Consider the following 27889-nt stretch of genomic DNA (forward strand, 5'->3'; position numbering starts at 1 on the left):
AGCGAAGTGTGACGAGGACAGAGAAAGAAGAGCATCGCCCTTCCTCTCCAGCAATTAAAACTGATTGATTACACACTAATACTCAGCCAAAAAGAGAGGCATTTGTGAGGGCGCCCCACACCAAGCTCAGCCATCAGCACAGGAACAGCGAGGGCCAATTTTCGGGAGGTGGAGCAGGAGGGAGCTGCAGCACCCAAGCACTGCAGGAGTGCAGGACACCCTGGCCATAAGCCATCGAGGGCTGACCACAGGGACAGTACCTGGGAGGCACGCAGACCCTGCCACGGAGCAGCCAGCCGGCAGAGGAGGACAGGAACAAAGCTGCACACTCACACACATCACATTTAGCATCCTATCTAACAGGAGTTGTGCTCCGCTGGCTCTGCAGAAGGACATCCCATCCCGGGGGGCTCAGCAGCACTGCAGCTCAGAACCTCTGACGCCGAGGCCTGAAGATTGGTGCCCATACACCACGGGAACCTGGAGAACAGAGTAACTGACAAGCCATCTTATGAAAATCATTTTTATTTCCTTTTTTTTTTCCCTCTTTTTTTTTTTTTTTGAAGTTCTGATGTTTACAGATATGCTTTTATTTCTGATAGCAGAGCTTCGCAGCAGTAAAAATCACAATGCAGCTAGCAGAGCAACTGAGCTACGACCCATAAATACCAGCACAGAAAACAATGGACAACCACCGATATTTCTATACATGAACTATTCTTTTAATGTCACATTTTGACAATTGTAAATGGTCTACAGAACGTATGTGGGCAAAAGGCAATAAGCGAGTCTTTTGAAACACTAGATGTATAATAAACAGCGCATTATCAACATTTACATGATTCACATCAAATTGATGACATCCTAAATGTATTCCTTTTAAAGGATAGAGATTTTTTCAATAAAATATTACAATTTCATTTAATACTCTGGTACAATACTTCATACATTGCAGGAAAAAAAAAATAAATGCAAGGTCTACTCCACCTAGTAAGAGGATCCTTTTTCATTAGTCTTTAGTACTGTAATAAACAAATCACAATAATGTCATAAATAAACAGGCTTGAAATTATTAATTACATGGTTCACTATTTAAAAGGGAAAAATTAAAAAATTAATTTGAAATAATGAAAAACCAAAACCTGACAACACATCCTAGTACCAGCTGTGATTTTTCCCATCCCTACAATCAAAAAGAAAACAGGTTTTATAACTTCGTTAGCCATATCCTGGTTAATTAGGTTTCAGACACATATCTCAAGAGGGAAAAGTAAAGTTTGGTCAGGATTAATAGGAGAACCAATCAGTCCTAACAACAGTTAGCTGAAATTAAAGTGTATGCTATAAAACATTCAGTAAAACAAAGTCAGCAGCAAATTCATGCTGGCATAAATTATTGTGCCTTAGGAGTTGGGTTAAAGTTTCCCTTGTGGTGTAAAGTCTCCTGGACCAGAAGACTTCAAAACCACATCCCTTTTCCGTTCCACTGATACAGCAACAGCTTCTAAATCAATGCACAAAATGTCTCTGAAAATCTCCCCAGAAATACATGAAGCTCCAGTATTCACTCATCTCCTCTGAACCAAAGGACATTTCTCTTTCTCACTTCATCCGTCATAAAATCCAACCATTGTTCAAAATAATTTAAGAAATGCTCTAAGAATGATCCCTCTCTTGCTTGTGCATGAAAGGCAGGCAGATTTTATTTCACAAGGTTTACCCTTTGGTATTCAACAGAGCCCAACACTCCACTAAAAAGAAGCAGAGCATTTATTCACAATCTTTCAGATTCTGCTCCTCTTCCATTGACATTCCTCTGCCGTATGCTCCCCAGGACTAGCACACATTCTGGAGTACGAATACCCTGGCTCCAAGAAAAAAAAAGGAAAAAATCCTACAGTGGCAGGTTCTAAAGGGCTAACACGAGGTTATAAGAGGCAACATTTTGTTGGCCATGGAACTGATGAGTGTTGATACAGGTCAATCATTTAAGACACATCACATTAACCAAGTTGGTAACAGAGTTCAGATTCATTCAGGATCCTTCTCGTTTCTCTTGACTTTTCCTTTGACATTTCAGTTGGGCACAGAGTAGCTCCAAACCTGACCCACCTTCCACCTCGCTGTAACGTATGAAGCGTAGGAGTTGGCTAACTCTACACAAAGTTTCAGACAAATACTGAGACTGCTGTCAATTGCTCTATGCAAATACCAACACTTCTAACTGAGCCCTGTTCAGCAGGATGAAGCTGTAAATAGGGACAGGAAAAGAGGCAGGCCACGTAAAATAGGCATCTCACTACCAGATGGATAGATTTCTCTCTCATCGTGACGAGAAATTTTAGATCGAGATAGGGCACAAATATCATGACTAGACTGTAAGGCGATGACACTGAAACACATTATGGTATGCTGGTGACAGGAGTTCCAAAAAAACCCAAAACCTCAAAAGACAAAAAAGGACAATAGGCAAAGTAACAAAAATTCTGCTTAACATTAAAGAAGCACCTTCATTCAGTTCCAAGTGTTCAAATATTTGATTCTGCAAAGCACTCTCAGGAAAAGGTAATATAATCTCCCACTTAACCTTTCACAAAGCTGCATTAATTACATTCCAGGCTTCAGCATCATTTCACGAGGAAGGCCACCAACACCACGTCATTGGCCCTGCACCCTCGCATACAGCAACTCAGCGCAGTGCTCGCCATCTGCACGTGCTGTAGGAAAATGGCAATAATTCCTTAACTGCCTAAGTCTTCCCCAAAAACATAGGGAGAGACGTTGGTAAGACACCACTGGCACCTAAACCTAGGGACTGATTCTGTCGCTAGTGCACACACGCCGTCCAGGACGGCTCCAAGGGGAGCTTCTGCTCCAGGCATAAGACAGAGCAAACCAAGTGAAGAAACCCAATTACCTGGCAGCTTAACGGCAGCTCTTGGTTCTAGAGCCTCTAGAAGAGGGTTTTGTTTCACTGACAACAATCAGAAGTGGTTTCAGATGAACAGGAACGGCAATTTTAATGCAGCTCTGAAAGGCACTTCAGGTAGAACGGTGACAAACTCCTGTCTGATGAAACGAACCGGGACAAGCTGCTGGCCTGGCTGCCCTGTGCAGCTAAGGCAATGGCAGTGGACAGCGAGCTTCCATGCACTGCTTCCCTCACACAACTTCAATTTAGCCACTTACGCTATCGTAAGGCCTTCCTAAAGACAAAACCAAACCAAACCAGAAGGCCGAGCAGCTCCCACCTCCCCAGGAGAAAGGGGAAGAGGGTTACCTTAAGGTAAGAGCCTGCGCAGTGGGTGACTTGTTTCACTCTGTTTTTAATGTGCTGTCAAGGTGTTAGCGTGCAGCTTTTAAAATTCCTTTCACTCTACAAGTCCAATCTCCTGCTTAATAGATGAATACAGACAAATTAACAGAGACAGTATCTTCACAAACCACTAGGCCACTGTGCCTTTTGAGAGATACAGTAAATTCCTATTTTGGGTCGAGATCACAATAAAAAGAAACTTCATTTGATGTAAAGGCTACCTTACAAAATTACTCCAAAATAGCCCGTCCAGCCACTCAGCTAAGTTGTAATCAAAGCCATCAATTACCACAAAAAGCATCTTCATATACTGCTCACCCCTATGAAACTCAGTCTGAGTTTGAAATGTATTAGGACTAGTTTTACCATGTAGCTGATTCTATTCACACTGGTGATCCACTGTTTTCGATCAAGTATTGTTCCCATCAGTATTTTACATGAGTGTAACGGATTTATCCACACCATTGTTCTCCCACCACCCACCCCCAGAAATCCCACAACGGCTCAAATGAAGAAAAAAACACAACACCAAAACCAACTAATAGCCATACTGTGAAACAAAAATACTATTTAAAAAAAAAAAAAGGCATGGATGAGAGTCCAACAGTTTGCTGGATTCAAAACTGACTCTACAAAGTAGTTGTCTACATTGTAGAAAGGATTTCCTTTTATTTGGAAAATAAGCAATTGTAAATCAGGTATTGGAGAGAAGAGATATAAACAATCTTTAGATGGTCTTAAGTTTTGCCTACTGTTGAAGGATTAAAACCGTAAATTAAAAAGGTACCAAGCCTTCAGAATTCACCATTCATGTGAAGCTTCTTCCATCTCTTTCTTGACCTTTTTAAAAACCATATTCATTTCTGGAAAAGGAGGAGACAAGAAAATAAAAACTATTTAGGTCAAAACCAAACAAAAACAACGACAAAAAAGCACAGTTCATTCTTATTCTGACATTATACAGAAGTGCTCGCTTTTGACTCAAAAAAGCCATAAACTCAACTGAGAGTCTCAAACCTTGCTCGTAAACTGCATGGTGCTTTGGCATAGAAGATGAGATTGTGCATTTGAGATTGTGAATAAATGGAATAGATGCATGTAGAAGATGAGGTTGTGGACTAAATGGGTGAAGCATACTTACAGTTACCAAGTGGAAAAGGGAAAATAGGATGTCTGAGGTCTTTAAAAGCACAGGGGGAAAAGATGATGAAAGGCTTTAGGTTAGAATCCAGAAGAAGTAAGTGACTACAGAAAGACACCTTAAATTCCAAACTATTCCTTTGCTGTATTCACAGCCCCTTAACTAAGCATCAGAGATCTGCTTAGCTCATAACCAGTACATACTCAATTGTCTGACTGCACAAACCAAACTATAATAGCTACTTAAAACATAACAAAGAAATTCTACAGAATTCTCTTTCAGCAAAAGCAAGGTTTAATTTTACGAGTATGACAACAACAGTACACAAACGTTGATTTTGAAGATTTCACTCTTGGCCAACAGTAGTTTAAAAACTTCACTAAAAGGGCCATCATATTAGATCAGTTTCACTATTTTCTTCCAGTATCTGCTCCCACTACACAGGCACAGCAGTAATCTTGCTTAACACATCTTTTATGAGGCTGAGCATTAGATCAAGTGTTCTTTGAATTTCTTTAGATGCACACAAATCCTTAGCATCAACCAGCAGCAAAGACCACTTATTAATGACATGGAAAGTTCAGACTGTAGCTGCCACTCATCGTACAGAACTCCAGTTTCCTGAACAATAAAGATGTCCAACCTATGTCACTGGTGAGTCAGGACATGAGAACAACGAACAAGCTACCAAGCTAATACTCCGTGTTGTTTTGAAAAGGGTAAATATAGACGCACTTGATCAAAATTAGTCTCTGGAATTTAAACTCCTTAAGGGCGGAGGGATTACATGCATCAGAAAGTCTTCTTACAGTTCAGTTTTGCATAAATTTTCTTCAAACCCCACAGCTCCAGGCCGGATAGGCACAGTCCCTCCTGAACATACATACCTGCCTTTGCATGGAAGTCTCTGCACATCTTCTCATCTGAAACTCTTCTGCTGTTGCATCAGCCCCACATTTTCATATACTCTAGCACTATCTTCTCTCATTCTGAAATGAAACAAGTGGTTACAGTCTGAATAATCCTGTTTGAGAGAACCGTGTACACTTAACGCAGCGACAATTTATTTTGCTCAATTTAGCTTAAGGGCAAAGCACAGGGCAACAGACTAAGGGCAGGTTCTGTGGTAACTCATTCAAGATCACTGAAAATTAGTACAGTTCAAAACTAACAACAGAAACTAACTTACTCTGGACACGTTGGGGTTGGGGTACAGGGTGGAAGAGGGCTCTGATCCCCACTTGTCTGGTCCGATAAAGAATATTTAATGTTTGTGTACTCATGACCTTTTCTTTTACTCTTCTGTGAAACAAAACACAGCGAAAAGCCAGCTTTAAATAACTATTAGAAAACAATCATTGAAGAAATAGAGAAATAACTCACATAACTAACCAAATTTGTGTGTAGAAGGGTTTGTCTGTGAACACGAGAGCTCAGTTCTGTAGATAATGCACACAACACGAATAGGACCTAAAGCTTGGCTTTATTTGTTGAAAAACAGGGCTCTTCAGGTCTTACAATAACATCCCTCTTCCCAGCACCACCTCCAGCAGAACACACCAGCCTTATGAACCAGCAGTCGTACGCAACCTTCGTCTTACTTGGCAGACGAAACCACGTTTCATTCTTTAACAGACAGAACCAGCCAGTGGGCCTCCCACTGACCTTATTTCCATCGCAAAAATGTGGCCAAATGAGTAACAACACTGTTTGTGAGATCTCTAATAAAATAACATCCTGGGCCATTAGATTTGATATAAAAAGAACCCAAGCTGTCATTTATATTCGGTAACATATGTTACAAGCTGCAGCCAATTTTGCTGGCATTCATCTGAAGATACCGAAGGCTCCAGCAAGCAAAGCTACAGTTAGACAGAGGACTCTTTTTCTTTGTTTTCAAGGCAAACATCCACAACGCATACACGCTCTGCAACCTACATCTAAATGAAAGCCTTCCTTTAGGATTTTACAGGATGGTGGCTTTTTGTTTGTCTCGTTTTGTTTTTCACACGCTCAAACAAGTACTACAAAACTGACCTGAGTCGATCTCACAACAGAGGCTGTCAGAGCCTCCGTGGAGATCTGGCTGCTGCCTCCCCATTAACAAAGCTCTGCACAGCGTTTTAAGTTGAAGTTTTCCACGACGGTCTTCTGAAGCTTGCTCAACTTTTTAAGTTATTTTACAGAACTTCTTCCCATCTCAGCCTCCCACCTACTCCTGACAAATCACTTTCAGATAGACCACCAGTCCAGATTAATTGCCTGGAAGGCTAAAATAAGACACAATATTCTCAATATTCTCAAGCCTAAAACCAGAGCTTGATTTTTTTTTAACCGCATGATGAATGTCAGTTCAAGCTATAGATATTTTATATAGTAAAAGCAATTAAAAGGAATTGATCGGTTCTTCTATTACTTAAGCTGATTGGAACAGATAAGCCAAGATAAAGTAGGTATCTGGCTTCTCTTCCTTCAGCTTAATTCACTGCAGCTATCCTTTCTAATTCATAAGAAAAGAAATGTGGTAAGAACTACTTGTTTCCTCGATGTAAGAGAATATAAACATTTCCAGGGGAAAATAAATAAATAAAATAAATCCGATTTGCTTTTTTTTCTCCACTTGTAAGCTGACAGGCAATATCTAACACAACGCTTAAGTCTAAGGAACCTCGAGGCTCTCAGCATTGCAATGCCAACAGGGAATGCTGGCAAAGCAGAGAGTTTTCTTCTGAATTTAAACAAATGCAGGCACATCTGTGAATGGCCACAGCTAAACGTACACAGCCACTTCACCCCAGCTGGCTGCAAGTGCTGCGTGACAAGAGGGACTGTTTGCCTGGACTAGCTAATGCAGCTACCTAGTTCCTTCCTCAGAGCTGGCTTGTGTTCATCCAGCTTGAGAAGCAGACAGGCAGTGCAACCTCATGCTCTTTCCTACGTATGTGCCTTAAGTCACTTCACCAGCTTTGTTCAGCTTTCAGGTTTTACTGTATAGTCAGCGTTGCTTCTGTCTGAAAGTCACTGTCCTGTTTTATTCCTGTGGCTGCCACCAGCCCTTACAGGTCAAGACCCCATGCGTAAAGCGATGCTCAATTTTCAAATCAATAAAATTTTACTCTTGCGCCTCCTGAGCTAGTAATACAACAGAGGATGAAACACAACTAATTCAGCCTGATGACTATAGGAGAAATGCACTGCTCCACTCAATATCAGAATACCATTCAAAACACATTACAGCAATCGAGAAGTTACAGAACTGCGTCGTAAATGGCAGCAGCAGAAAGAGACCGTATTCAAAAGCTGAGGATACAAGGATTGCATAACACCCATGCAGAGGTAGGAGGGAGCTCTAAGGTGCAGTCAGATGACAAAGCCAGGGGGAAAAAAAAAGTACACCTGAGGGAGTTCTTGTTCTTCACTTTGTGTCTAATCAGCATCAGAGCACACAACAGCTGTCCTGGGGAGAAGAATAAAGCCTCTACCCTCTCTGCTGAATGCATCTACATCACATAGGCAAATGTAAAACAAGCTCTGCCACTCTCCAAAGAAGCCAGAAGCCAAGAGTGCAAAGGCTGAGCTGGCACATTCCACCTCTAAAAGAGGGATTGCATCTCACACCTGGCACTGCGCTAACCATGACCATGAAGCTCCCCACACCTGCCTGATCAGCTACATGGGTTTATCTCCTGATCAGCAAGCCAGCTGCAGAAGGAAAGATAATGAAATTCTGAAAAAAAAAATGATGAAAATCCCAGATGATCAGAGGTTAGGGTAGAAAGAGGAATGGTAGGGAGAGGAATGGTTGGAGAGCTGCCAGGCAGAGAAGGACCTGGGAGTGATGGTGGACAGTCGGCTGAATATGAGCCAGCAGTGTGCTCTGGTGGCCAAGAAGGCCAACGGCATCCTGGCTTGTATCAGAAACACTGTGACCAGCAGGGCTAGGGAGGTGATCGTCCCCCTGTACTCGGCTCTGGTGAGGCCGCACCTCGAGTACTGTGTTCAGTTTTGGGCCCCTCGCTACAAGAAGGACATCGAGGTGCTTGAGCGGGTCCAAAGAAGGGCGACGAAGCTGGTGAGGGGCCTGGAGAGCAAGTCCTACGAGGAGCGGCTGAAGGAGCTGGGCTTGTTCAGCCTAGAGAAGAGGAGGCTCAGGGGTGACCTTATTGCTCTGTATAAGTACATTAAAGGAGGCTGTAGCGAGGTGGGGGTTGGCCTGTTCTCCCATGTGCCTGGTGACAGGACGAGGGGGAATGGGCTAAAGTTACGCCAGGGGAGTTTTAGGTTAGATGTTAGGAAGAATTTCTTTACTGAAAGGGTTGTGAGGCATTGGAACGGGCTGCCCAGGGAGGTGGTGGAGTCACCATCCCTGGAAGTCTTCAAAAGACGTTTAGATGTAGAGCTTAGGGATATGGTTTAGTGGGGACTGTTAGTTTTAGGTCAGAGGTTGGACTCGATGATCTTGAGGTCTCTTCCAACCTAGAAAATTCTGTGATTCTGTGAAAGTGAAAGCAACAGGGGGTAGAAAGTGAGTTCTTTATAACAAAACTATGCACTCAAATCCTACAGCCTTTTACAGAAGGTGCAATGGGGTGCCTGAGCTGGAGGAATGAGGTGGGGTCTCGTGTTTATCACCACATTCCAAAACTCTTCTCATCACACCAAATCACTCTAAGTGACTTTTTTTTGGACAATGTACCGCAGGATCGCCAAACTCATTCCTTACAATCTTTTAGTCCAATATACACTGCTTTTATTTTAGTTTTCTAATTCCATCTAATAGTAATTCTTAAGCACAGTGAACTGAAGTACAGGCTACCTTCCATGAATGCAGGTTCCAGACCCAGCATTTTCACAATGCACTGGTTCCACAGTCAGCAGGCAAGCCTCCAAACGTCACAGGCAGCAAACGAGCAACTCTGCTCCCTGCTCCCATGGTAACATGCTCCTATGTCACATTTTATACTTTGTACTTTTACTTTTTATACTTTAGGACAACTATACCTGCTCCTCTTCAATTCTGCGCTGTAGCGTTTCAATGTAGTGCTGTACTGCCATGTAAATAAATCTGTACTGTGCTTCTGTCTGAACCATTCCTGACCGTTGTGATCTCACCATCTGAATGGTCTTTGGAACGTCAATATCACAGTCCACACCTATGAAAAATCATCATGATGTTAAGAACAATAAAAGAAACTTTGCCTTTGGAGGACAGACTGGTCTGGTCACTTGTTCCAGCAGAACACAGCACAGCTGAGTGACCTTGCAATTGTTTTGGTATGACGCATTGGTGACCTATGTCAATATCCCAGCAGAAAATAAAAGTGGCAGGAAACCTACCTTTTTCTCTGATTATGTCAATAAGAATATCAATCACAATGAAAGTTCCCGTTCGCCCAATTCCAGCACTGTAAAAAGAGAAGAAAAATTAATCACGTTGCTGTTCCTGAACAAACACCAGAACACTTAACCCAAGCTATGAGTCCAAAATTTAAGAAACGTTACATTTCCTACCTATTAACCAACCATGCAGACAGAAGTGACTACAAACCTAACTTTCACAGAAGAGACAGAAGTCATAACAGCAGCTTCTGTATGTTAGGGTTTATTAACAACCTTGAACCAGAAAGCACTACAAGAAGAATTTGCTTTACAAAACAAAAATTCATTTACATGTTGAAAATGAGGAATAATATCTCACTCATAGAAGATGGGATGGGAGACCAGAATTCCCATGAGCCTGCACCTGAAATATATCTAGTCAAGACCGGCACCACCTCATACAACACCAGAAATTCTTATTGACACAGGCATGCACACTCTGAAAGATGTCCTGCTTAGAAGACAACCATCTGATGCCTAACCAGCACACAAAATTTCCCCAAAAGTAAAGCACAAACACCTTGGCAGATAAAAGTCTGAAGAGCTCAACAGGAAAGTTGCCTTCCTTTAAAATTTTCAGCTTTTCCCTGCCACCCTTCCCCAAACAAGGATCCAACAGAACTCCACTGATGGAGAGGAACAGTGCATCACTGTACCTGCAGTGGACCACTACTGGTCCTGCGTCAGAAATGCTTTCTTGCTTATGGTGCACCTCCTCTAGAAAGTCTAGCACGCCACCAGGGTCACTTGGGACTCCGTGATCAGGCCAAGTTCTGAAGTGATACTGCCAGACTGTTCTCTCTGTGTTGCCCTGGAAGGAAGATGCCAACATGTGAAAACAAAATCCTTCAAATAAAAACCAGCTAAAAGCATTTACTCGGCAAAGGTGAGTCAGATCAGAAGGCGGCATATCCAACCTCCTGCTCAGCATCCACGACCACAGCTCGTGGATGCTGAGCATATCGTTTGATATGCTTTAAGTGCTCTTTCTAGTTTCTGGATCCCCATGCAAGCAGTTTCTTCTACTACAACCATCTCCATGAAAGGACAACAAATCCTTAGCTGGACTGAAGTGCAACTGCTTAAAAGCACTAGATGCTTCTTTCCAGATTTCCTTAAAGCTCTGCAGCCAGGCATCGTGTACCAAAAAGTGCTTAGGTATAAGAACCTTCAGTTAGCCCAAGGACAAAGAGGAAGATGTATGGAGCTAAAGCTGGAGCTTCAAAGAAAGAGGCAGGGCTCAATTTATTAACCTCTTAGTGCTTTTATTGATTGCAGAGAAATACTCTTTCTGCATTTTTTTCCTGATTTGCAACCTAGACTAAAAGGACTGATCTACTCACATACTTACCTGCCCAACTTTAGAAAGCTTAAGCTCTCTTAGCGTGTAATCGTGTGCTGCACTCTCCTTAACGTTCCTAACGCGCATAACGCCGTACTCCTTTAGGGAATATTCATCAGGCCAGTACTTGACGCACTTACTCTGCAAGATTTAAAATTAAAAAAAAAGATTAAAAAAAGTAGTCAACAAGAAGAAAGACTGGTTTGTAAACTGGTTAAACAAACACTTTTCTGAAAGCTTTCATTCCTGAATACACAGGAGGTAATTACTAGCACTGAGCGGACAGCTAGCTACCAAGGTGAAGTACATTTGAGGGGAAAATTTATTTTCCCCATAACAAAAGACCGGATTATTTCAGACAAAGAGATGCATGCAACCTCTCCTTTCTGCAGGTTTCGTGATCATCTTAGTACCTGTTTTGCCTTAATAGTTTCAAAGCCCAGGGATTAAAATAAAGTTACTTACACCTCTACCCAGCTAGTGGTTTCAAAATATCAAGTAAGAAATGCTTAAGCACATAATTCCCTATTAGACCAGATGCCTTTTTTTTGGTGGTGTTCTTTTGGTTTGTTTTCTCGTTATTTTTGCCCTTTTTCCCCTGCCTTCTCCAAAAGGGTACAAGCTAAAGAAAAGCTGATGTTCAGTGCACAGCCCTGAACACAAGAGCAGCTGGTACAGCAAGTCCAGACCAGAACACTCAATGTTAAAACAAGCACGACTCTGACAGAAAGGATGCGTGTATTATCAGCCTAATGGACTAATGCGTACAAAACACCACTTCTAATTTGTAAGCATTTGTTTGCTTCTTCTTCAATGCATTGTAAAACATGTTCAGAACCCTGGGCAGATCTGAGACATCTCGCAGTTCCTCACTTTCTTAAGCAAAGTGCTCTTGAAGTCATCTCTGATCCAGAGATTTCTCTCCTTCCTGCATAACTGAAAGCATCTTGGCCTGAGATAAAAAAAGCTTTTATTTTCTATCAGAACTGTTATTTGCAATTCTTGAAGAATTTAAATAGGCACAAAGGAAAAAAAAAAAGGAAAAAATCAATGCATACAGCACTGATTAAGTAATCAGACATTAAAGTGTTTTATACAGCCAGAGCGCAGTAAGCAGGCTTAGCACAATTTGGAAAGAATCATGGAGAAACTGAAGAACAGCACAGCCCCATTAGTAGGTTATCCAAAATAAAGAGGCATATTCAAGGCAACTCTTCCAATGCAACCCCATAATTTATTTTTCTTATTCCAAGAGAAAGATCTAACAGGAACATCACTGGAAAGGGGTAGGTTTTCTCTCCTTCAGAGCACTCTTAGGAAGAAAACACAAATCACGCTCCTTTATAAGGGATAATGAATGGAAGTTCACTAATCCTATAATAAAATAAAATAAAATAAAATAAAATAAAATAAAATAAAATAAAATAAAATAAAATAAAATAAAATAAAATAAAATAAAATAAAATAAAATAAAATAAAATAAAATAAAATAAAATCCACTAAATAGATCCTTTGGTTTCTACAGTGATGGCAGCTGTGATACTTAGATGAAGAAGAGGAGTCCAAAAAATCTACAGCTATTTGTCTTCTGCACGCTTATGCAGGGTTTTCTTTTGTGGCAGTGGTAAGGAACTCCTGCAGTTATCAGCCATCCACAGAAAAACATCAGTTGTACTTTCCACATGAACTTTTTTTTTTGAAAAGTGACACTAATCTATGAGAAGAGTTTTTCCTTCAGAAACAGATCGATGGTTTAATGAAAAAGGTGGACAATGGTATGTGAAAAAAGGAGAGAAACAGAAAAAAAAAAAACAAAAACTATTCAGGAAACATTAAGAAGATCAGGAGCAACATATTCCAAGGATGAAGCTATACTACACAAGGCAGTAAATAAGATGATCTCTGTAATTTAAAGGTAAAAGTGAGGTTCCTGGAATCCACCACCGTAGGAAAAATTCCCTCTTTTAACACAGTAAATATTGCCAGAGCAGTGTGCAAGGTGCTTACAGACCACAGAGGCTGAATAGGCAGCTCTGTTCACGAAGAACAGAGCAGTCAAAGCACCCAAGTTCAGGAACAGAAGTGCTAAATCATCCCTGACTGCGAGGTTCTTAACCTGGAACATTTACAGCCAGAATCGCTAGCTCAGCACACAATGAGAATCTTATCAAATTCAAGCACGGAAAGTAAAGGCAGAAGAAAGAACAACCTTCTAGCACAGTCTAGCAAGTGTGACCTGAATGCTGGGCTATTATACTGCAGTTTCTCGTTAAAAAGCAACATCCTCATATCCTCCAAGTTCATCTTTATTGGAATAAAATCCCACAGTTTGCTTTTTTAATAAAAGTCTACACAAACTTGGTAAGCCAAAATAAATGGCAATGCTTTTTTTTTCTTCTATTTTTTAAGAAAAAAAAAAAAAAAAGGAAAGAAAAAAAAAAAGAAAAAAAAAAAAGAAAGAAAAAAACAGGAACAGGGAAGAATGCCTGCTTGGCTACAACATCCAGCCTTCCAGTGTCTCATTCCCTGAACAACTTTACAATGCAAAGATTCAGTAGCCAGAATATAATCAGTTAAACCTTACAAAAGGGAAGATCTCCTGGTATGACAGGAGTATACCCTCAGTTCCCACAGGCACCAATAAAAGAGGACACTCAGCACCTTCCAGAAACAGGTCTCCAAAGACTGTGGTAGCACACCAGATTTCAGCATGAGTCAATGTAACCAGGTCTGTTCAGTCCTTACTTGCACACAAATGCCATGACCTTTCCTGAGGCCAGTTCAAGATTCTGTTTTTACCTTTCCTCTTTCCACTTCTTTTGTTGTCATAACAATAACTCGAGAATTCTCCTGGAAGACCATCCTCCAAAAATCATTCACCGTATTCTGTAGGCAACCTTGAGTAGCAATGTAGCTTTTTTTTGGCTTTGAGTTGTTGCACTTGGTTTCAAACTCGGGCTAGAGACAAAAACAATTTAACAACCAGTGACAAACGTGATTTTTAGAAGACTAACTTCAATCTAGGAGAGCAAGTTAAAAAGAAGGCATGGGCTGTAGGTAGGAGCATACTTACCATAATAATATTAGCATTGATATAGTCTGAAACAGGTTCATTTGGATCACCATCATGTAGAACAACTCTGGTGTGATCAACTGGAAGAATACATGCACATATACATACGTTAAGCAGCTGCATCCTACAGCTGTGAACATACAGCTACTTTTAAATACCCAACAGATAGGTACATTACTTACTGCTACCAGAAATGACTAAATTGTCACATTCTGTAAATTAGTGGCTAGAATACTCAGCTTTTCCTCCTCCTCACTTCCAAGTGCCCAATTCCTAACAACCTGGACCAACACAAGTGTTTATCTAAGTCAACCCAAGTGGGCTCAAACGCTGCAGGATTTGCACCATGCAGTGTTGTACCACCAATTAATCCTCTTAAGTCTGAGCATTCCAGTTTGCTGAAAAACAGTTTAGAGATGTGACGCTTTTAAATGAAAGCTGCAGACAAATATTAGGGAATCAAAATATCTGCATGCACCAAGTACAAATGTTTGAATGGAGATTGGAAATTGTATGGACTAATACTGATAACATAAAAGTGGAAGTTATCATTAAAGAGAAGAGAAAGCGCTCTGATGTTTAATTAACTCTGTATTCACCAGCTTAAAAAAATAAAGCAGAGAAAAGTAGCAGGCTTATATTATAATGAAGGAAATCAGTACTTACAGGGTAATATGTTTTTGTATCTATTTTTGTTTTTGTTTTCTTGACGCTGACCTTCTTTACGACTATAGAGAAGTTTGCATTCCTGCTGCTGTAGAGTCTAAATGAAAACAGCAAAAATAACCGGTTTCAATAAAAGCATAAAAAAGAGGCAGAGGCTGTTTCACCACAATTAGAGTTATCCTTTCCTCACAAAAAGGATGATACTTGATTATAATGCCAATCAGTAGTCAGAGAGAGAGAAAGGGAAGGGGAGGGAGATCCCAGGTTCCTCCAGTAGGTTCCTCCATTCAGACTAAGTACAGCATTGCTTCCAAGGTATGAAAAGACAGTGACAGAAACACAGGAGCATGAATGACAAGGCGTTGAGTTTTACTGAGTGTTCCACTCAATAAATTATATACATCTATGAATACAAAATTTCATTAAGCCACAAACTATAACCTGAAAGTCTTCACGATGTTGTTCTGACTAAGCAGACTCAAGTTGGTCCGTTGAATTTTTTAGCTGTGAAAACACTGTGCAAAGAGGGCATAACTGTCTAAAAAAAAGAAAACACCCCAGCCAAGCCCCTGAGCTAGGAAGGTTGTTTCACAGCAGTGCCACAAGAACAGATCCTCCAAGCTGCAGCCAGACCAGCCCAAAATTTCCTACCTGACCCTAGTCAAATCACCAAGGCCAAGGTCCACGTGGGAACACTACAGCACTTCCAAAGGAAGGTGAGATAAGTAAAGTGCCCAGCACAATGTCAACACACAACACCTGAGGGAAAAACAAAACTGAACAAAAAGCCACCAGTGCAAAACAAACCTTGCCCAGCCCTTCCCACGTTACCGTGCTAGGGGATGGGGAGGTGTTAGGTAACTCCAAACGTGCTTATCCATAAATCATCCTCGGGCAGAAACAATAAATCTGCACGGGGATTTCTCCTGTTGGCAAGGCCCCAATTTCTCAGCGTCTGGTTCACAATTAATAACGACAAGGACAACAGCACTTCCAGACTTCATAAGCGTTGCTTAGGAGCAAATCCACATCCTTGCAAGGAAGCTGGAGGGACCAGAATCTCAATGCTTTTGTTCCAAGTTTTAATCCCTAAAGCAGTACCGGCCTGACTAGAAGAAACACTCAGGCTTTGGAAGCTGCTCCCTTTTCTAATACCACCCTTAATACTCCTTCAGAGATTGCTCTTACTTTAGAGCTTGGGCATTTCAGGCACATTTGCTCACTTCTATTTCAGTCTCTGCGATTGTTACTGCCTCACTTGGTGACCTTGGACAATTAGGCTCATCCTAAAGCCAGGGAACCAAAGGACAAAAGCAATACAGCAGAGCTGTGGGGTTTTGTGTTTGTGAAGCACAGACAGAAAGCACGCTCCCATCAAGTGTGCTCGCTGCTCCCAGTGATGGGTGAACCAGCACTTTGCAGCAGGCTCACCTCCTGCCACACTGCTGGTCTTTCAAGTGCCATCATCACAGAGCACCTTTAGAGAATTACACTTCTGAGTCTCGGCCAGGTGGAACACCAAGCAAAAGAACCAAAACCTAAACTTTGCCAGCAGGTTAAAAAGTGGAAACAATTAAGTGTGTTGAAACTAACTTCAAACATCCTCACTTCATACAGTTAATTATTACTGCTCTGAGCATCCCAGAGGAGAGATCCATGAGCAGCAGAGACTGTAACAAGCCCCTTACGAGATGTAAACAATGCAGCAACAAATCCAAAACACAAGTCCTCAAATTCACTCCACCAGCCAAGCACTAAGCTCACCACACAGTCATTTTCCAGAAGCAAAAGTGTTATGAAGACTGTCAACATTTCTGCCTGGTGGGTAACAGCACGAGGCACATTCTTCAATATGCCTAAAGACAAGTAATTTAGAGGCACCATCTGGGCTGCCAAATGATAAACAGGCCATGCAGAGATCCACGGACAGCCTGGAGTTTGCCCCCTGCCTCCTCCCACTAAGGCCGACAGTCACAGCTTACCTGAGGAGAATGAGAAAGCATGACATTAAAACTGCTGGGAGATTGCTTCGTCACCAGAACCACCATGAAACAAGGTGGAAAAAAAATAAGGTTTAGGGCTGACCTCACTAACAGCAGTGAAAAGGAAAGAGAGGTGGAATGTCTCAGTAAAAATTTTTCACTTACTTTTTCTCTAAGACTTCAGGCTTGCTAGCAAATAGTTTTGTTCAGGGAAGTTGTGGGACAGGAAAACACCTTGCTTCTAAGAACCATAATGGATAAATCCATTACAAGTTTATTCCACAAAGGCCAGAGGTCAGCACAGAAGTCATACGTGTCAAGTAATAGCCCAGTCATTTTGACAAATCAATGATCCGTTCCTAAACACACCGTACAAGAGCGCTTCCCTCAAGAAAACAACATTGATTCTCAGTCTCTGGTGGGCCAGCACCAATTACAAGCAGGGCAAGCCAAGCAGGGATACTTTCTCCTTTTCATGCCCTCTAAATACAAGTAAGCTGTGCTTGGAGTCTAAAGAAAGTAACAGCTACACAGCTTGGCTAACTTGGAAATGGCTGTTCAGGCTAAACAACACCATGATCACAGCACAATGTATGTTAATTGCCATGAGAGGACAAGGCACACCACTAAGCAGCCTTACCAAAAAGCAATTAACTCCCAAATGCAGGTTCTAGCCAGCAGAGCAGGGGCGGGCCAAGCTTCCTGATGTGCAGGCCCCATGTCCAAGTTCACGTGTTGAATTCTGACAGAGACAACTCAGGGTTGAGGCCAGGTCACCTCCCTGAGAGGTTCACAAGTCACAGATGAGAACTGTTCGTGATTTTCAGCCCTGCCTGCCATGACCTCAACCATTATATTCTACCCACACTTACAGAGGAATTTGTTACCTCTTTTTTTTCCAGCTCTCACCAATGGTCTCAGAGCGTAGTCCCTACAGAAAACAAGAGCAGACTGGAGCGCATGGAGCTAATGAATGTGTCTGGACAAAAAGTGTTTCATCAAAATAGCGCTTTGCAAACCCATCACTTTCTGAGAAGTTTCTTAAAATAGCATTACAAAGCCAAAAGCAGCCTCTCTGACAGAAATCTTAGATCACAGGACTTTCCAGTTTCCTGTTGCCATCTGCTGGTGGAGTTCCACAACCCACTAAGGGGGTGTAGGAGATAGAGAGAAGTGAGCTCCTTATATTTAAGCCACGTGTAAAGCTTTTGGCTATGACCATCACGTGCGTGCAGTTAAGTCACTCCAGTTGTCAGCGAAGGGTTAGGACCTAGGCTGGACTCGAGTAGCTTGGAATACACTACGGAGCATCCACACTTAATTTTCTCTACTTGCGAAATTACCAGTTTCAGCTGTATTTGCTCTCAAATCTGGAGTAGCTCCCTGAAATCACTAGGACTTCATTCAAAGGAGGGAAGGCTGGGCCAGCACAGCTATGGTACACACATGAGGGGTATGAGGAAAAGAGAGAAGGAAAGGAAGTGCTACTTACTGGGAAGGAAATGAAATTTCTGGAGAAAACAAAACAAACATAAATCTCCAAGAGCCCAAGGAATATAGATAATCAATGCTGCTTCACCTCAGAGCTTGTTTGTGAGGATACTGCTACTGTACCCCGTGTCACCAAATAAAACACAGGCTAGAAATCAGGCCTTTGCCTCCAGAAATATAAATCCAGCCTACAAGCCTCCTCCAGTGCACGTGGAGGAAAGGGACCCAGGAATGAGTCCAATTAATCGTCCTGGTGGGCCAGGTCTGATGCCAGCTGTAGTAAGGCTCCCTCTGATGGGGAAGATACACAGGAGGGACTGTGCTTAGGCATTGAACGAACATCCTGAAGAATGTAATTACCTCTGAGGAAAAAGGTCAAATATTTCAATCTTTTTATTAGCAGACACAGGAGTGGAACTGGTAAGTTTTAAGATACAATCTACCCGACACAGGAGAAGGGAGCGAGAACAGGGATCTGAAGTGATGGAGACAAGCTAATGTCAGGAAGGCAGGAACAGACCTCTTTTAAGTAGCACAGATTTTTGATAACATAACATTTGAAATGTAATGAAGTACCTCAAATTCTTCCCAGAAGCCCTGCTTGACTTTATCTGTAGTCTCTGCTAGCTTGCTTAGCTCTCGCACTCTGCTTTCAATCTCTGCAGCGTTAATACGGGTGGTATTCAGAGGCTAAGAAAGACACAAAATATTAAACAGAGGTGTAACAGTGATACAGAAGATAGTTAAACACAAATCCTCTTTGTTAAGTATATTTTATATAGGCAATTCTAGGATCCAGGCATCTATTTGGACTTTGGGACTTTACCATTCACACACTGAAGGGCAGGGAGGGTAGAGAGGAAAGGGACAGGGAACAAATGTTTTTAGATAAAGTCTCATGGTTGTTCTTCAGTACCGTAAGTTGTCTCATTCCTGGACTAGTCTTGTGATCCCTATGGACTATAATGAAGCCAAGGAAAGTTCTCCTCGCATCACAAACATGAGCCTGCCACTGGCACATAAAAACTATTCCAGCTTAGACTTAAGAGACCAAGTTTGTCATCCAGTTTCATGAAGTTTCATTCTTCATTTTCACAAAAAAAGAAAAACTTCTCTTCCCAAACAACATATGCTGAAACTAACAGTTTTTTTTTGCTGCAAAATTTATTATTTTTCTCCATTCACTCACCTGCTTGAGTTGCAATACTGTGCCCAAAGTTTCTACCATAGGGTTCTTCTTATAATGCTCCACTAGGTCGGTCAGAGAGTCAAATTTCTCCCCTCCACCAACATCGTATTTTAGATCCTTGAAAGACAGATGCTCAGTCGTCAAAATAAACGCACTTCATCATATGAAGTCTACACTGACATCATCTTTAGGCTATGCAGTATTAAAGAAATTCTCTTTAAAAACACACAAAGAAAAGCCTAATAAGACCTTTCTGCTAATGGCTGGTAAACAAGAAGCACACACATACACTAAGGAGGACAGCATCCTTTGTGTCATCTAATTGAAGTCACTTTGTCTGCCTTTCCAGGAGAAAAGACTCCTCCTGATCCGAGGCTCAGTCAGCTCAAGCAGGCTACCTGAGCTACTATGGGATTAGAATCCGGGGGACAGCTTTGGAAATCAATTCACATTATGATTCAGTCCTGAAAGGCAAGCATTAACTGCCACCATGCTTATTTTGGTGAAGCAATTCTGTTTTTTTGTTAATGTCATGAATGCTACTGGCAGTTAACTGCAAAGCAAAGAAGTTTTCTTGAAAGGTGAGCATAAATACAAAACTCAACAATTAAATGTCAAGGTTCTTTGTCCAAGGAATAGTTTGCTTTGCCTTAATGCAGAACGGGGCAGCCTCGATAAGGCACACAACCTGATGTTTTATGGTCTCTCTTACACTCAGGTTCTACAAAACACATCCATTTCAATTTGTCAATTGTTATACAATTAAAACAAAAAGTCACAGATTTGAACATTTAATATGTTCAAATGGGCATGTCTGAAAATACCAAGACCGTAACTCAGTAATATTTAAATGAGTATTTTAATGAACCACCCTATATTAAATTCAGGCCTTAGATTTAAAAGCGTTCCTTAGATTAAATACTCAAATTTGCCTACAGGATGTTGATCATTCTCAGATGAGGCATTATAAAACGACAGGGGAAACAGATGGACTTGAATAGATCTCTGTTTGTCCAATTACCCCTATTTTTATACAGTCTATACAGGAGACTGCAACTCCTTTAAGAAGGTTCATGAACATGAAAAGCTCCATCAGCAAAGGATTTAAGACAGACTTCTGATGCAATCAAAAGCAAATCCATGAAAAGGTACTTGACAGCACAGTGTAGTACAACATGATCCAGCCAGGCAAGCAGTCAAAAAAAATAACACTGCTATATTTCTTTAGCTATCGAATTAGTCAATACAATCAAACAGATGATACGTATAGCACATAGAGTACCATGGGAAAAAGGGAAAATACATTTTGGTCTCTATGGAAGTGTTGAACAGCCCTCCTGTTAGCATAAACCCACGGCCCATGGAAATAGTGCAGTTAAAGAAGCTCCTGCTTCATCATACCTGGCAGTGAATCATGACGTGTGTCACTTTAGATTTCCCATCGTTACTCTCTCCTTTATCATCTCCTGTCCGGACAGAAAGAACAAAGTCCCCAGGGTGGCTTTGACTCTCACGCACAAGAAAGCTTCCATGTTTTCCTTTTTCTGTTAAGAGTTTTTCAGCTTCTCTTCCAGAGAGATGCCCATGAAACCACCTTTAAAGAAAGTAACACACAGACAGGTACCCTGCTTGTTATTCCATGGCTGAATCCACTGGGTCTAAATACTTATTACCAAGTGAAACACTTACACTGAATTTTATACTGAACAACAGTGTCCAGCTCTAAAGAAAGCCTTAAAATTTATAAAAAGAACCCTAACTCTTGGAAGCATACATGTACATACACACGAGTGATTACAAAGCACTTCAAAGGAGGCACTTCCACAAGCACTGAAATTTGCATTTCATGCAAGCTTCCAACAAAGCTTTGATTTGGATCCCCTACAACAGTCCAAATGGATTCCCTGGTGCCCAATAAATGTGAGCTTACACAGCAACCTTTTCCTCAGTCGAGGCATTTACTCGTTCTATTTCCTTCATAAGGACATGCTTTCCCAATAAACCCGTGGGAATTTAGTATTTTTTAGACCCTACCCTTCCATCTCATTAGGAACTGGGCAGGATAACCACATAATTCTATTTTTTTTTTCAAGAAACATGGCCGAAAATGCAATAATTCACCCCACTACCACTGTTTAATATTTTTCCTTGTGTTTTTTTTTTCCAATTCTGACATCTACTGGCCACAGAGGTTTATTTCTGACATGCACAGACTTCTTCAGTATGTCAAAAGCCTCATTCTCCTTATGAGCCATGCTCCTAAAACCATGAGTTTGAGCAATTTGAATATTTGCATGCTGTTCACTTTCCTAAACTTATGCTCACTGCTGGAAAAAAGGGTGTATAAAATTACATCCAGAAATATTACTGCAAGGAATTCCAAGGCATAACAACTTCAGGAAGCACTTGGAAAATTTCTGTAAGAAAAACTTTCTCCCAGTAAAAATCAAGGCAACTTTGTCTTTCTTTTTTAGTATTGTATCAGGCCAGGAGGAAAGCTTCAAGACCTATTTTCTTCAGCATCGATTATTTTACCTTTAACTATGTTTATCAGTCTGCTTTTTAAGTAACCTCACTGAAATCAGGGGGATTACTTTCAGCATGATAGTGGCTACTCTTCCACCAAATGGAAGCCAGCCCTAAGGGGACAACATGCATTTATGAAGAAGCACAGGGATCCCGAGGTTTCCACCACTATTTCTGACCTTTCCGATGTAGGATCAGCACAGTTCAGGGGATACTTCAGCTCTATAACGTCTCCGTTCTTTTCTTTGAGCTGCCCATGGTGTTCCATGTAATACTGCACTAACTCAGCCAACGTAGCAAACTTCTCTCCTCCGTAGAGGTCATAGTAGTCTCCTGTGTTCTGGATCTTGATGTGGGTGACAGCTCCAGTTCGTCTAATGTTTGAAAGAAAGGAAAAAAGAAGCCATACAAATCAGCTGATTCCCAATCAATCATTTATTGCTTTGTTGTCCAAGTTGGAGCAATCTAGACTTACATTTGTATCGCTTTCCACCTGAAATATTGCACAATAGCTAACCTAGTGCAGCTCTGAAGTGTACTTCAGCCACACATCAGAGGCTTGCAAGAAGTGGAAGTGGCTGTCCAAGAAAAAAAAATATTAATTCTATAACAAAGGGATTCTCCAGCCCAATATAGCTCTGTGGTCCCATGCTATGCAACAGGAATCCCTCAGACCCCCAAGAACTGCATGCACAAGAACAAGGGGTGGAGGGGTAGGGAAAGGACTCGGCCTTCTCAAGACATCCATCAGAGCTTGTTTCCTACTTTTGCTAGGATTTCACACCCATTTCTAGGATCTCTCCTTTACCAAACAGCTGCCTTTGCCTGATGAGGGCCGTTTGCTCTCTGAGTCCCTAGTATTCACGAAGAGCAGCTCTCTCATCCATTAAACAGGGCCCATTATGTCAAAGGTATCCAAGCAGCACCATTCTTATCACCAAGCCTGCTTTTCCTTTTTCCTTCACGTCCTTCCTCTGCCCTCCTTTCTTTGCCCCTACCCCTGTACAGGGTGTCAGTAGGACAAGCGTTACAAAGGATCTATTTTGGAAGCTGAAACAGCACGGCAGTTGCCATTAAAGACTTGCTGACTTTTCCTAGAGGAAAAAAGTCAGAGCAGCATTTCCTTGCAGGTGTTTGATCAGTAATTCAGATAAACTCTGCTACTTTTCTATGGTTATCAAGTAAATTTTTAAAAGGCATAAAGTAATGCAATAATCAATTTACTTCGGCTTCCCCAATACTTTTCCACCTTTCTGCAATATTTGTATCCCCAAGTTGGTAAAGGTATTTGGGAACTTCATGGAAAACAGAGGGGTTCAGGGGAAAGAGAGAAAAAAAAAAGTAACAACAAACTAAAAAGTGATCTGTGCATTATTTTGTCTCTTACAGTTCATTTGTGACCCTTTCCCAGAATAATAGCACCAAATGTACACCCTTACTCAGTTGAGAAGGAAGACAGAAGATGCTGAAACGTACCTCACAGAGAGCGTGAAGTCTCCTGGGTTACTTTTGCTGGGCCGTGCCAAAAAACTGCCATCAACTCCTCTTGTTAACAGTAGGTTTTCTGCCTCCACCCCAGTAATATTCGGATGAAACCATCTATATGAGGTTAAAAATACAGAGAACAAATAAGTAAATAGAAGAGCTGGGTTTTGAAGTTAATTTATACGTCAGGACTAAACAGAACAATACAACAGGATCAGAAACAGTACTAAATTCTGCTCCTAAACTGGTAAGAATTTCTTAGTAATAGGTATAAATCATTCTTTTCATATTATATTGCAATTTTACATACTGGTAAGCAATTATTTGCAAGTCAAAGAGCTACAGCTACGCATATTCAGATGATTTAGACTACAACGATATCAGAGAGGTACGCAGTACAGTCAGGGACCACAAGTCACACGTTGTCCTTACTCCTGGAAGGCAGAACACTCAAAGAAACCGAAAGGCAATCAGGAAAAATATTTAAAACGAAACACCGGACAACATTTTAAAGGTTAAAAATTAAACAAGACCTCATCCTTCAGTGCACAGGTTGAGCACCGACCGACAGGGGTCAAAAGGAACAACGATTTGGTTGCCCAGCCTTCTTCCACCTTCCTCAGGGGAACGAGGTGCCAGACCCAAAGCCACTGCTCTGCCTTCCAAACACCATGGCGATTTGTCCAGCCCGAACACACCGCACTTAAATACAGGCACCGAGGAATCTCGTATCGATATTCACCACCCACAGGCAGCCTAATGAGTGACTAATATAGTGCCCGGCCAGAGGAGGGCTGTATATGGTCTATAGCCAAGAAGCTGTGTCCCCACCTATGGCATCAGCTTTTGAGACTTATTCTTAGCCATTCGGTTAACGCAGCTGCGTTTCCTCTTAGCTATACGTGAGGAATTTTGTTGCACTCCTGCAGCTCCGAGCTACACCTGCGCTCCGGATGAAAGGACTTTTTAATGAGGCACCATTTCAGGCGACAAACCTAAAAACAAAACAGAAATCACCACGCAGCCCGGGAACAGAGGATGCAGCAGCTCAGAACTGTCCTCGTGGTTTTGTCAGGCTTTTATTGGGAAATTAAACGATCTCCTTTATCCTTCAGTGCTGCTGTGAACCAGGCACTGCGCAGGGCACAAACAAAAACGCACTTCTGTATCTGCAAAGAGCACGGCGACTCCTCTTTGTGCACCGGGTCCTTTCTTCCTCTGAAGTAGAGCAAAAGATGAGGGCGAAAAGGCTCCGCAGCCAGCCTCCTTCCAGCTGTAGAAGTGCTCCATCTCCCCCAAAATCGCCCAGCTTTTCTAATCACTCCTGATCCAGCCAACGTTTCACAGCAAATTGCTGTAGCAGCAAAACACGCGAGTGCCTCTCTAAATTTAGGGTTCTGCCTTCATGACTTCAATGGGTTCAGCAATTCCTCCTGCGCTGAAGGTGACAATATTCTACCAAGCCCCGACCCAGCCTACTCCATCCAGGCACAGCTTCCGTGCAAACACGCTGGGCAGTCTCAGAGGTTCTAGAACATTCAAACCTCTAGCAAGTCATTCAGATGGGAATTTGGATTACCTGTGCACCAATTTCATTTCAAAACTAAACGATCCCTCTTGTTCATCTTGCTTTTTTCTCATTAAAGATATCCTGCTTGCACTAAGAAAATCTATTAAATACCACTGTACCTCTAAGTGAAGAAAACCAAACCTATGCACCATGGCTCTTGAAAAGAATATATGAAAAAATACTTCCACGTTATTAAAGCAAATGAGAGTGAATCAGTAAGAAATCCTACATTTATCTAATGACTATTTCAAGGTCCAGAAAAGTTGTTTTCACACGATATCACAAGAGAAACTGTGCAAGCAACAGCACCTAGCACGAACTGACCATTAAGTAACATATTTTAGAACACGACAGTTGGACTCAAAGAGCTGATAACCCACTTGCCACGCTTCCAGCCCCAGAATTTTACTTCCATTAGGGAAAAACACCAACAAAGGCCTGAGAATATTTTGAACAGTCATTTTAAATGCACACAGGATTCAAGAGACACCTTTGTGTGTTTTTAAATTTACATCCAAAATTGCATAAACACGAAGAGGAGAAATTACTGGAATCTACCTTACAGATTTATTCTGCTGTGACAATTCATGAAGCTCAATTAATTTATCTTCTGTCTCTAACCCTAAACCTTCGTGCACCTGGAAGTAACTGCACACAAGCTGCTCAAATCATTAAGTAACTGAAAAATCGTAACTTGATAAACAGAAGGGACTAAAAGCAACTTGTGCTTAAAAGATAGGTTAAAACCAAGAGGTTGTTTAACACAAATGTCACCCCACACACAGATGCTCCTGCCCAAGGTGGCAAAAAGCTACGAAGTGCAGCAAAAGGAAAGCTACATCTGGGTGAGCGAGGCGCTTACTGCACTTTATGTAACTTTTGTTCTGATGGCAACTTGTTCCCCTGCTCTCTCATCCTTGTATTTTTGGCTTTGAGTAGGAAGATGCATTTGTCAGCCACCCCAAATAGAAAAATGGGGGTGTTAGCGATCTCGGTTAAACGGTTCCGGCCCGGCGATCAAGATCCCTCCATTGAAGTCCTGCCATCACATGTGTGCTTTTGAACCTCGGTGGCCGCATCCCCTCCAAAGCTGGCAGAGCGAGCAAGGGGGCTGCGGGCACAGATCCCGGTAACACAACCCCCACGGGGGACCTTCTCTCCCGCTTCCTTTTATAGGGATGGAATGCATTTCAGCCTCTTCTTTTCTTCTTTCCTTCTTCAACCTCTATTGCGAGCAGGTGCAGAGGCTATCCCAAGCAAAGGCCACCCCTGCTAAGAAGCACGATGAAGAAAGCAACACGCACACGCGATCCCACGCTCTGATTAAACCGAGTGCCCTCGCTGTGCAGGGCATGCTCCCCGCAGCAGCTCTGGTGGGGGGCGTTCAGCAGCACACCCAAGTCCCTTATGAGCTTACAGCAAGACTGAAACATTGGCAGAAAAGCTAAAATAGTCGGGGTCTCGCTTACAAAAGCACAGGGACATCAGCTAAGCGAGGAACCTTTTGCTGAAAGCCTTGACGTGGTTGAGAACGCAGCCTTGCAACTTTTTTATTATTATTTAGCAAGGGTGCATTTTGCACAGCCAGGGAAAGCTCAGCAGAATCGGTGTTTTACAAGTGCCAACAGGCTGCTCCCAGCACACTGAAGAGGCCGAGAAAAGGAGAAGATCAATTCGTTTTTCCATGCCACGACGGGGCTTTGCCAAGCACCTCCACAGCAGGGGCGATGAGAGCGGTGCTGGGCCTCAGCTGTCACCGCCGCAGCGCCACGGAGGTGGGGAGCGGCGCTTTAATTACCCCTATTTTTAGGCTCCTCGCTTTATAACCTTAATAATTTCTCGGCCTGGCTTACAGATTAAAATCTGAGCTCCCGAGCATCGCCCCTGGCCTCCAGATGTCTGGAGGGGGGGGGTCCCATAGGGATGCAGCCGGTGTGTGAGGGGGGCACGACCCCCAAAACACCCCGAGGTGTTGCTGTGAGACCCCAGCCCTCACCCTGACCACCCGTGGGCTGCAAACCAACCCCCCCCAGCACAACCTCGCCACATCACGGGGCCGAAGGGCCCCAGAAGGGTGCCGGGGCCCGAGCCCTGGCCCCACAGGGGGGCTCCCCAAAACCCCAGCCCCTGAGGAGGCCTGAGGGGAGCCCCCGACATCGCGGGCCGGGTTTTTCCCCTCAAACCTCCCCCCTCACGGCCAGCATCGCCCCCACCCCTATACCTCAGCGTGAGGAGGGTACAACGGGACCTCGACACCCCCAAAAAAAAAACAAAAAACACAAAAATCCCCCCCAAAAAAAAGCCCCCCGCTCACCTCCGCGATGTCATGGTGCCCGCCGGGAGCCGGGGCCGCGGCCTCTCCCCCTCCCTGCTTCTCACATCGACCCCTCCCCGGGTGCCCCCCCCCCCCTCTCCTCACGCCCCTTCCCCGGGGTCTCCCCTCGCTTTTTTTTTCTCCCCCCCCCCCCCTTTTTTTTTTTTCCCCCCTTCTCGACCGCCGGCGGCCTCAGGCCCCGCACAGCGCGGCGCGGCCCGCCCTGCGTCACGGCCGCGACATCGCCGCGCGACGCCGCCCCCTCCTCACGGCCAGGGGGGGCCCTGACGGTGTCCCCCCCCCCCCCTCCCATTTCCCGGTGGCTACGGGGAACCGGGGACCCCCCGCGCTGAGGTAACGGGGGGGGGGGGGGGGAGGGAGGGGTCCCTCCTATCCCATAGGGACCCCCCCTGTG

At 42.8% G+C, this 27889-nt stretch overlaps 1 protein-coding gene across 2 annotated transcripts; it reads right to left on the reverse strand.

Moving 5' to 3' along the window:
* Positions 1 to 698: 698 nt before the first annotated feature.
* PTPN11 (protein tyrosine phosphatase non-receptor type 11) lies at positions 699 to 27636 on the reverse strand. 2 transcript variants are annotated; one of them, XM_068701174.1, is made up of 16 exons: positions 27475 to 27636; positions 23582 to 23704; positions 22285 to 22479; positions 20981 to 21173; positions 19580 to 19696; positions 18967 to 19080; positions 14918 to 15014; positions 14252 to 14331; positions 13978 to 14136; positions 11188 to 11319; positions 10493 to 10647; positions 9795 to 9862; positions 9459 to 9610; positions 5647 to 5759; positions 5345 to 5446; positions 699 to 4179 (listed from the first exon to the last, which is right to left on the reverse strand). In XM_068701174.1, exons 1-15 carry the CDS (start codon positions 27486 to 27488, stop codon positions 5377 to 5379), a joined length of 1782 nt encoding a protein of 593 aa, XP_068557275.1. In that variant the 5' UTR covers positions 27489 to 27636; the 3' UTR covers positions 699 to 4179; positions 5345 to 5376. The 2 variants fall into 2 exon arrangements, with proteins under 2 accessions (XP_068557275.1, XP_068557276.1); XM_068701175.1 differs by lacking the exon at positions 27475 to 27636 and adding an exon at positions 24124 to 24144.
* Between the last annotated feature and the right edge of the window lie 253 nt (positions 27637 to 27889).

Source organism: Anas acuta, chromosome 17, assembly GCF_963932015.1.
Source record: "Anas acuta chromosome 17, bAnaAcu1.1, whole genome shotgun sequence".
Lineage (NCBI taxonomy): Eukaryota > Metazoa > Chordata > Aves > Anseriformes > Anatidae > Anas > Anas acuta.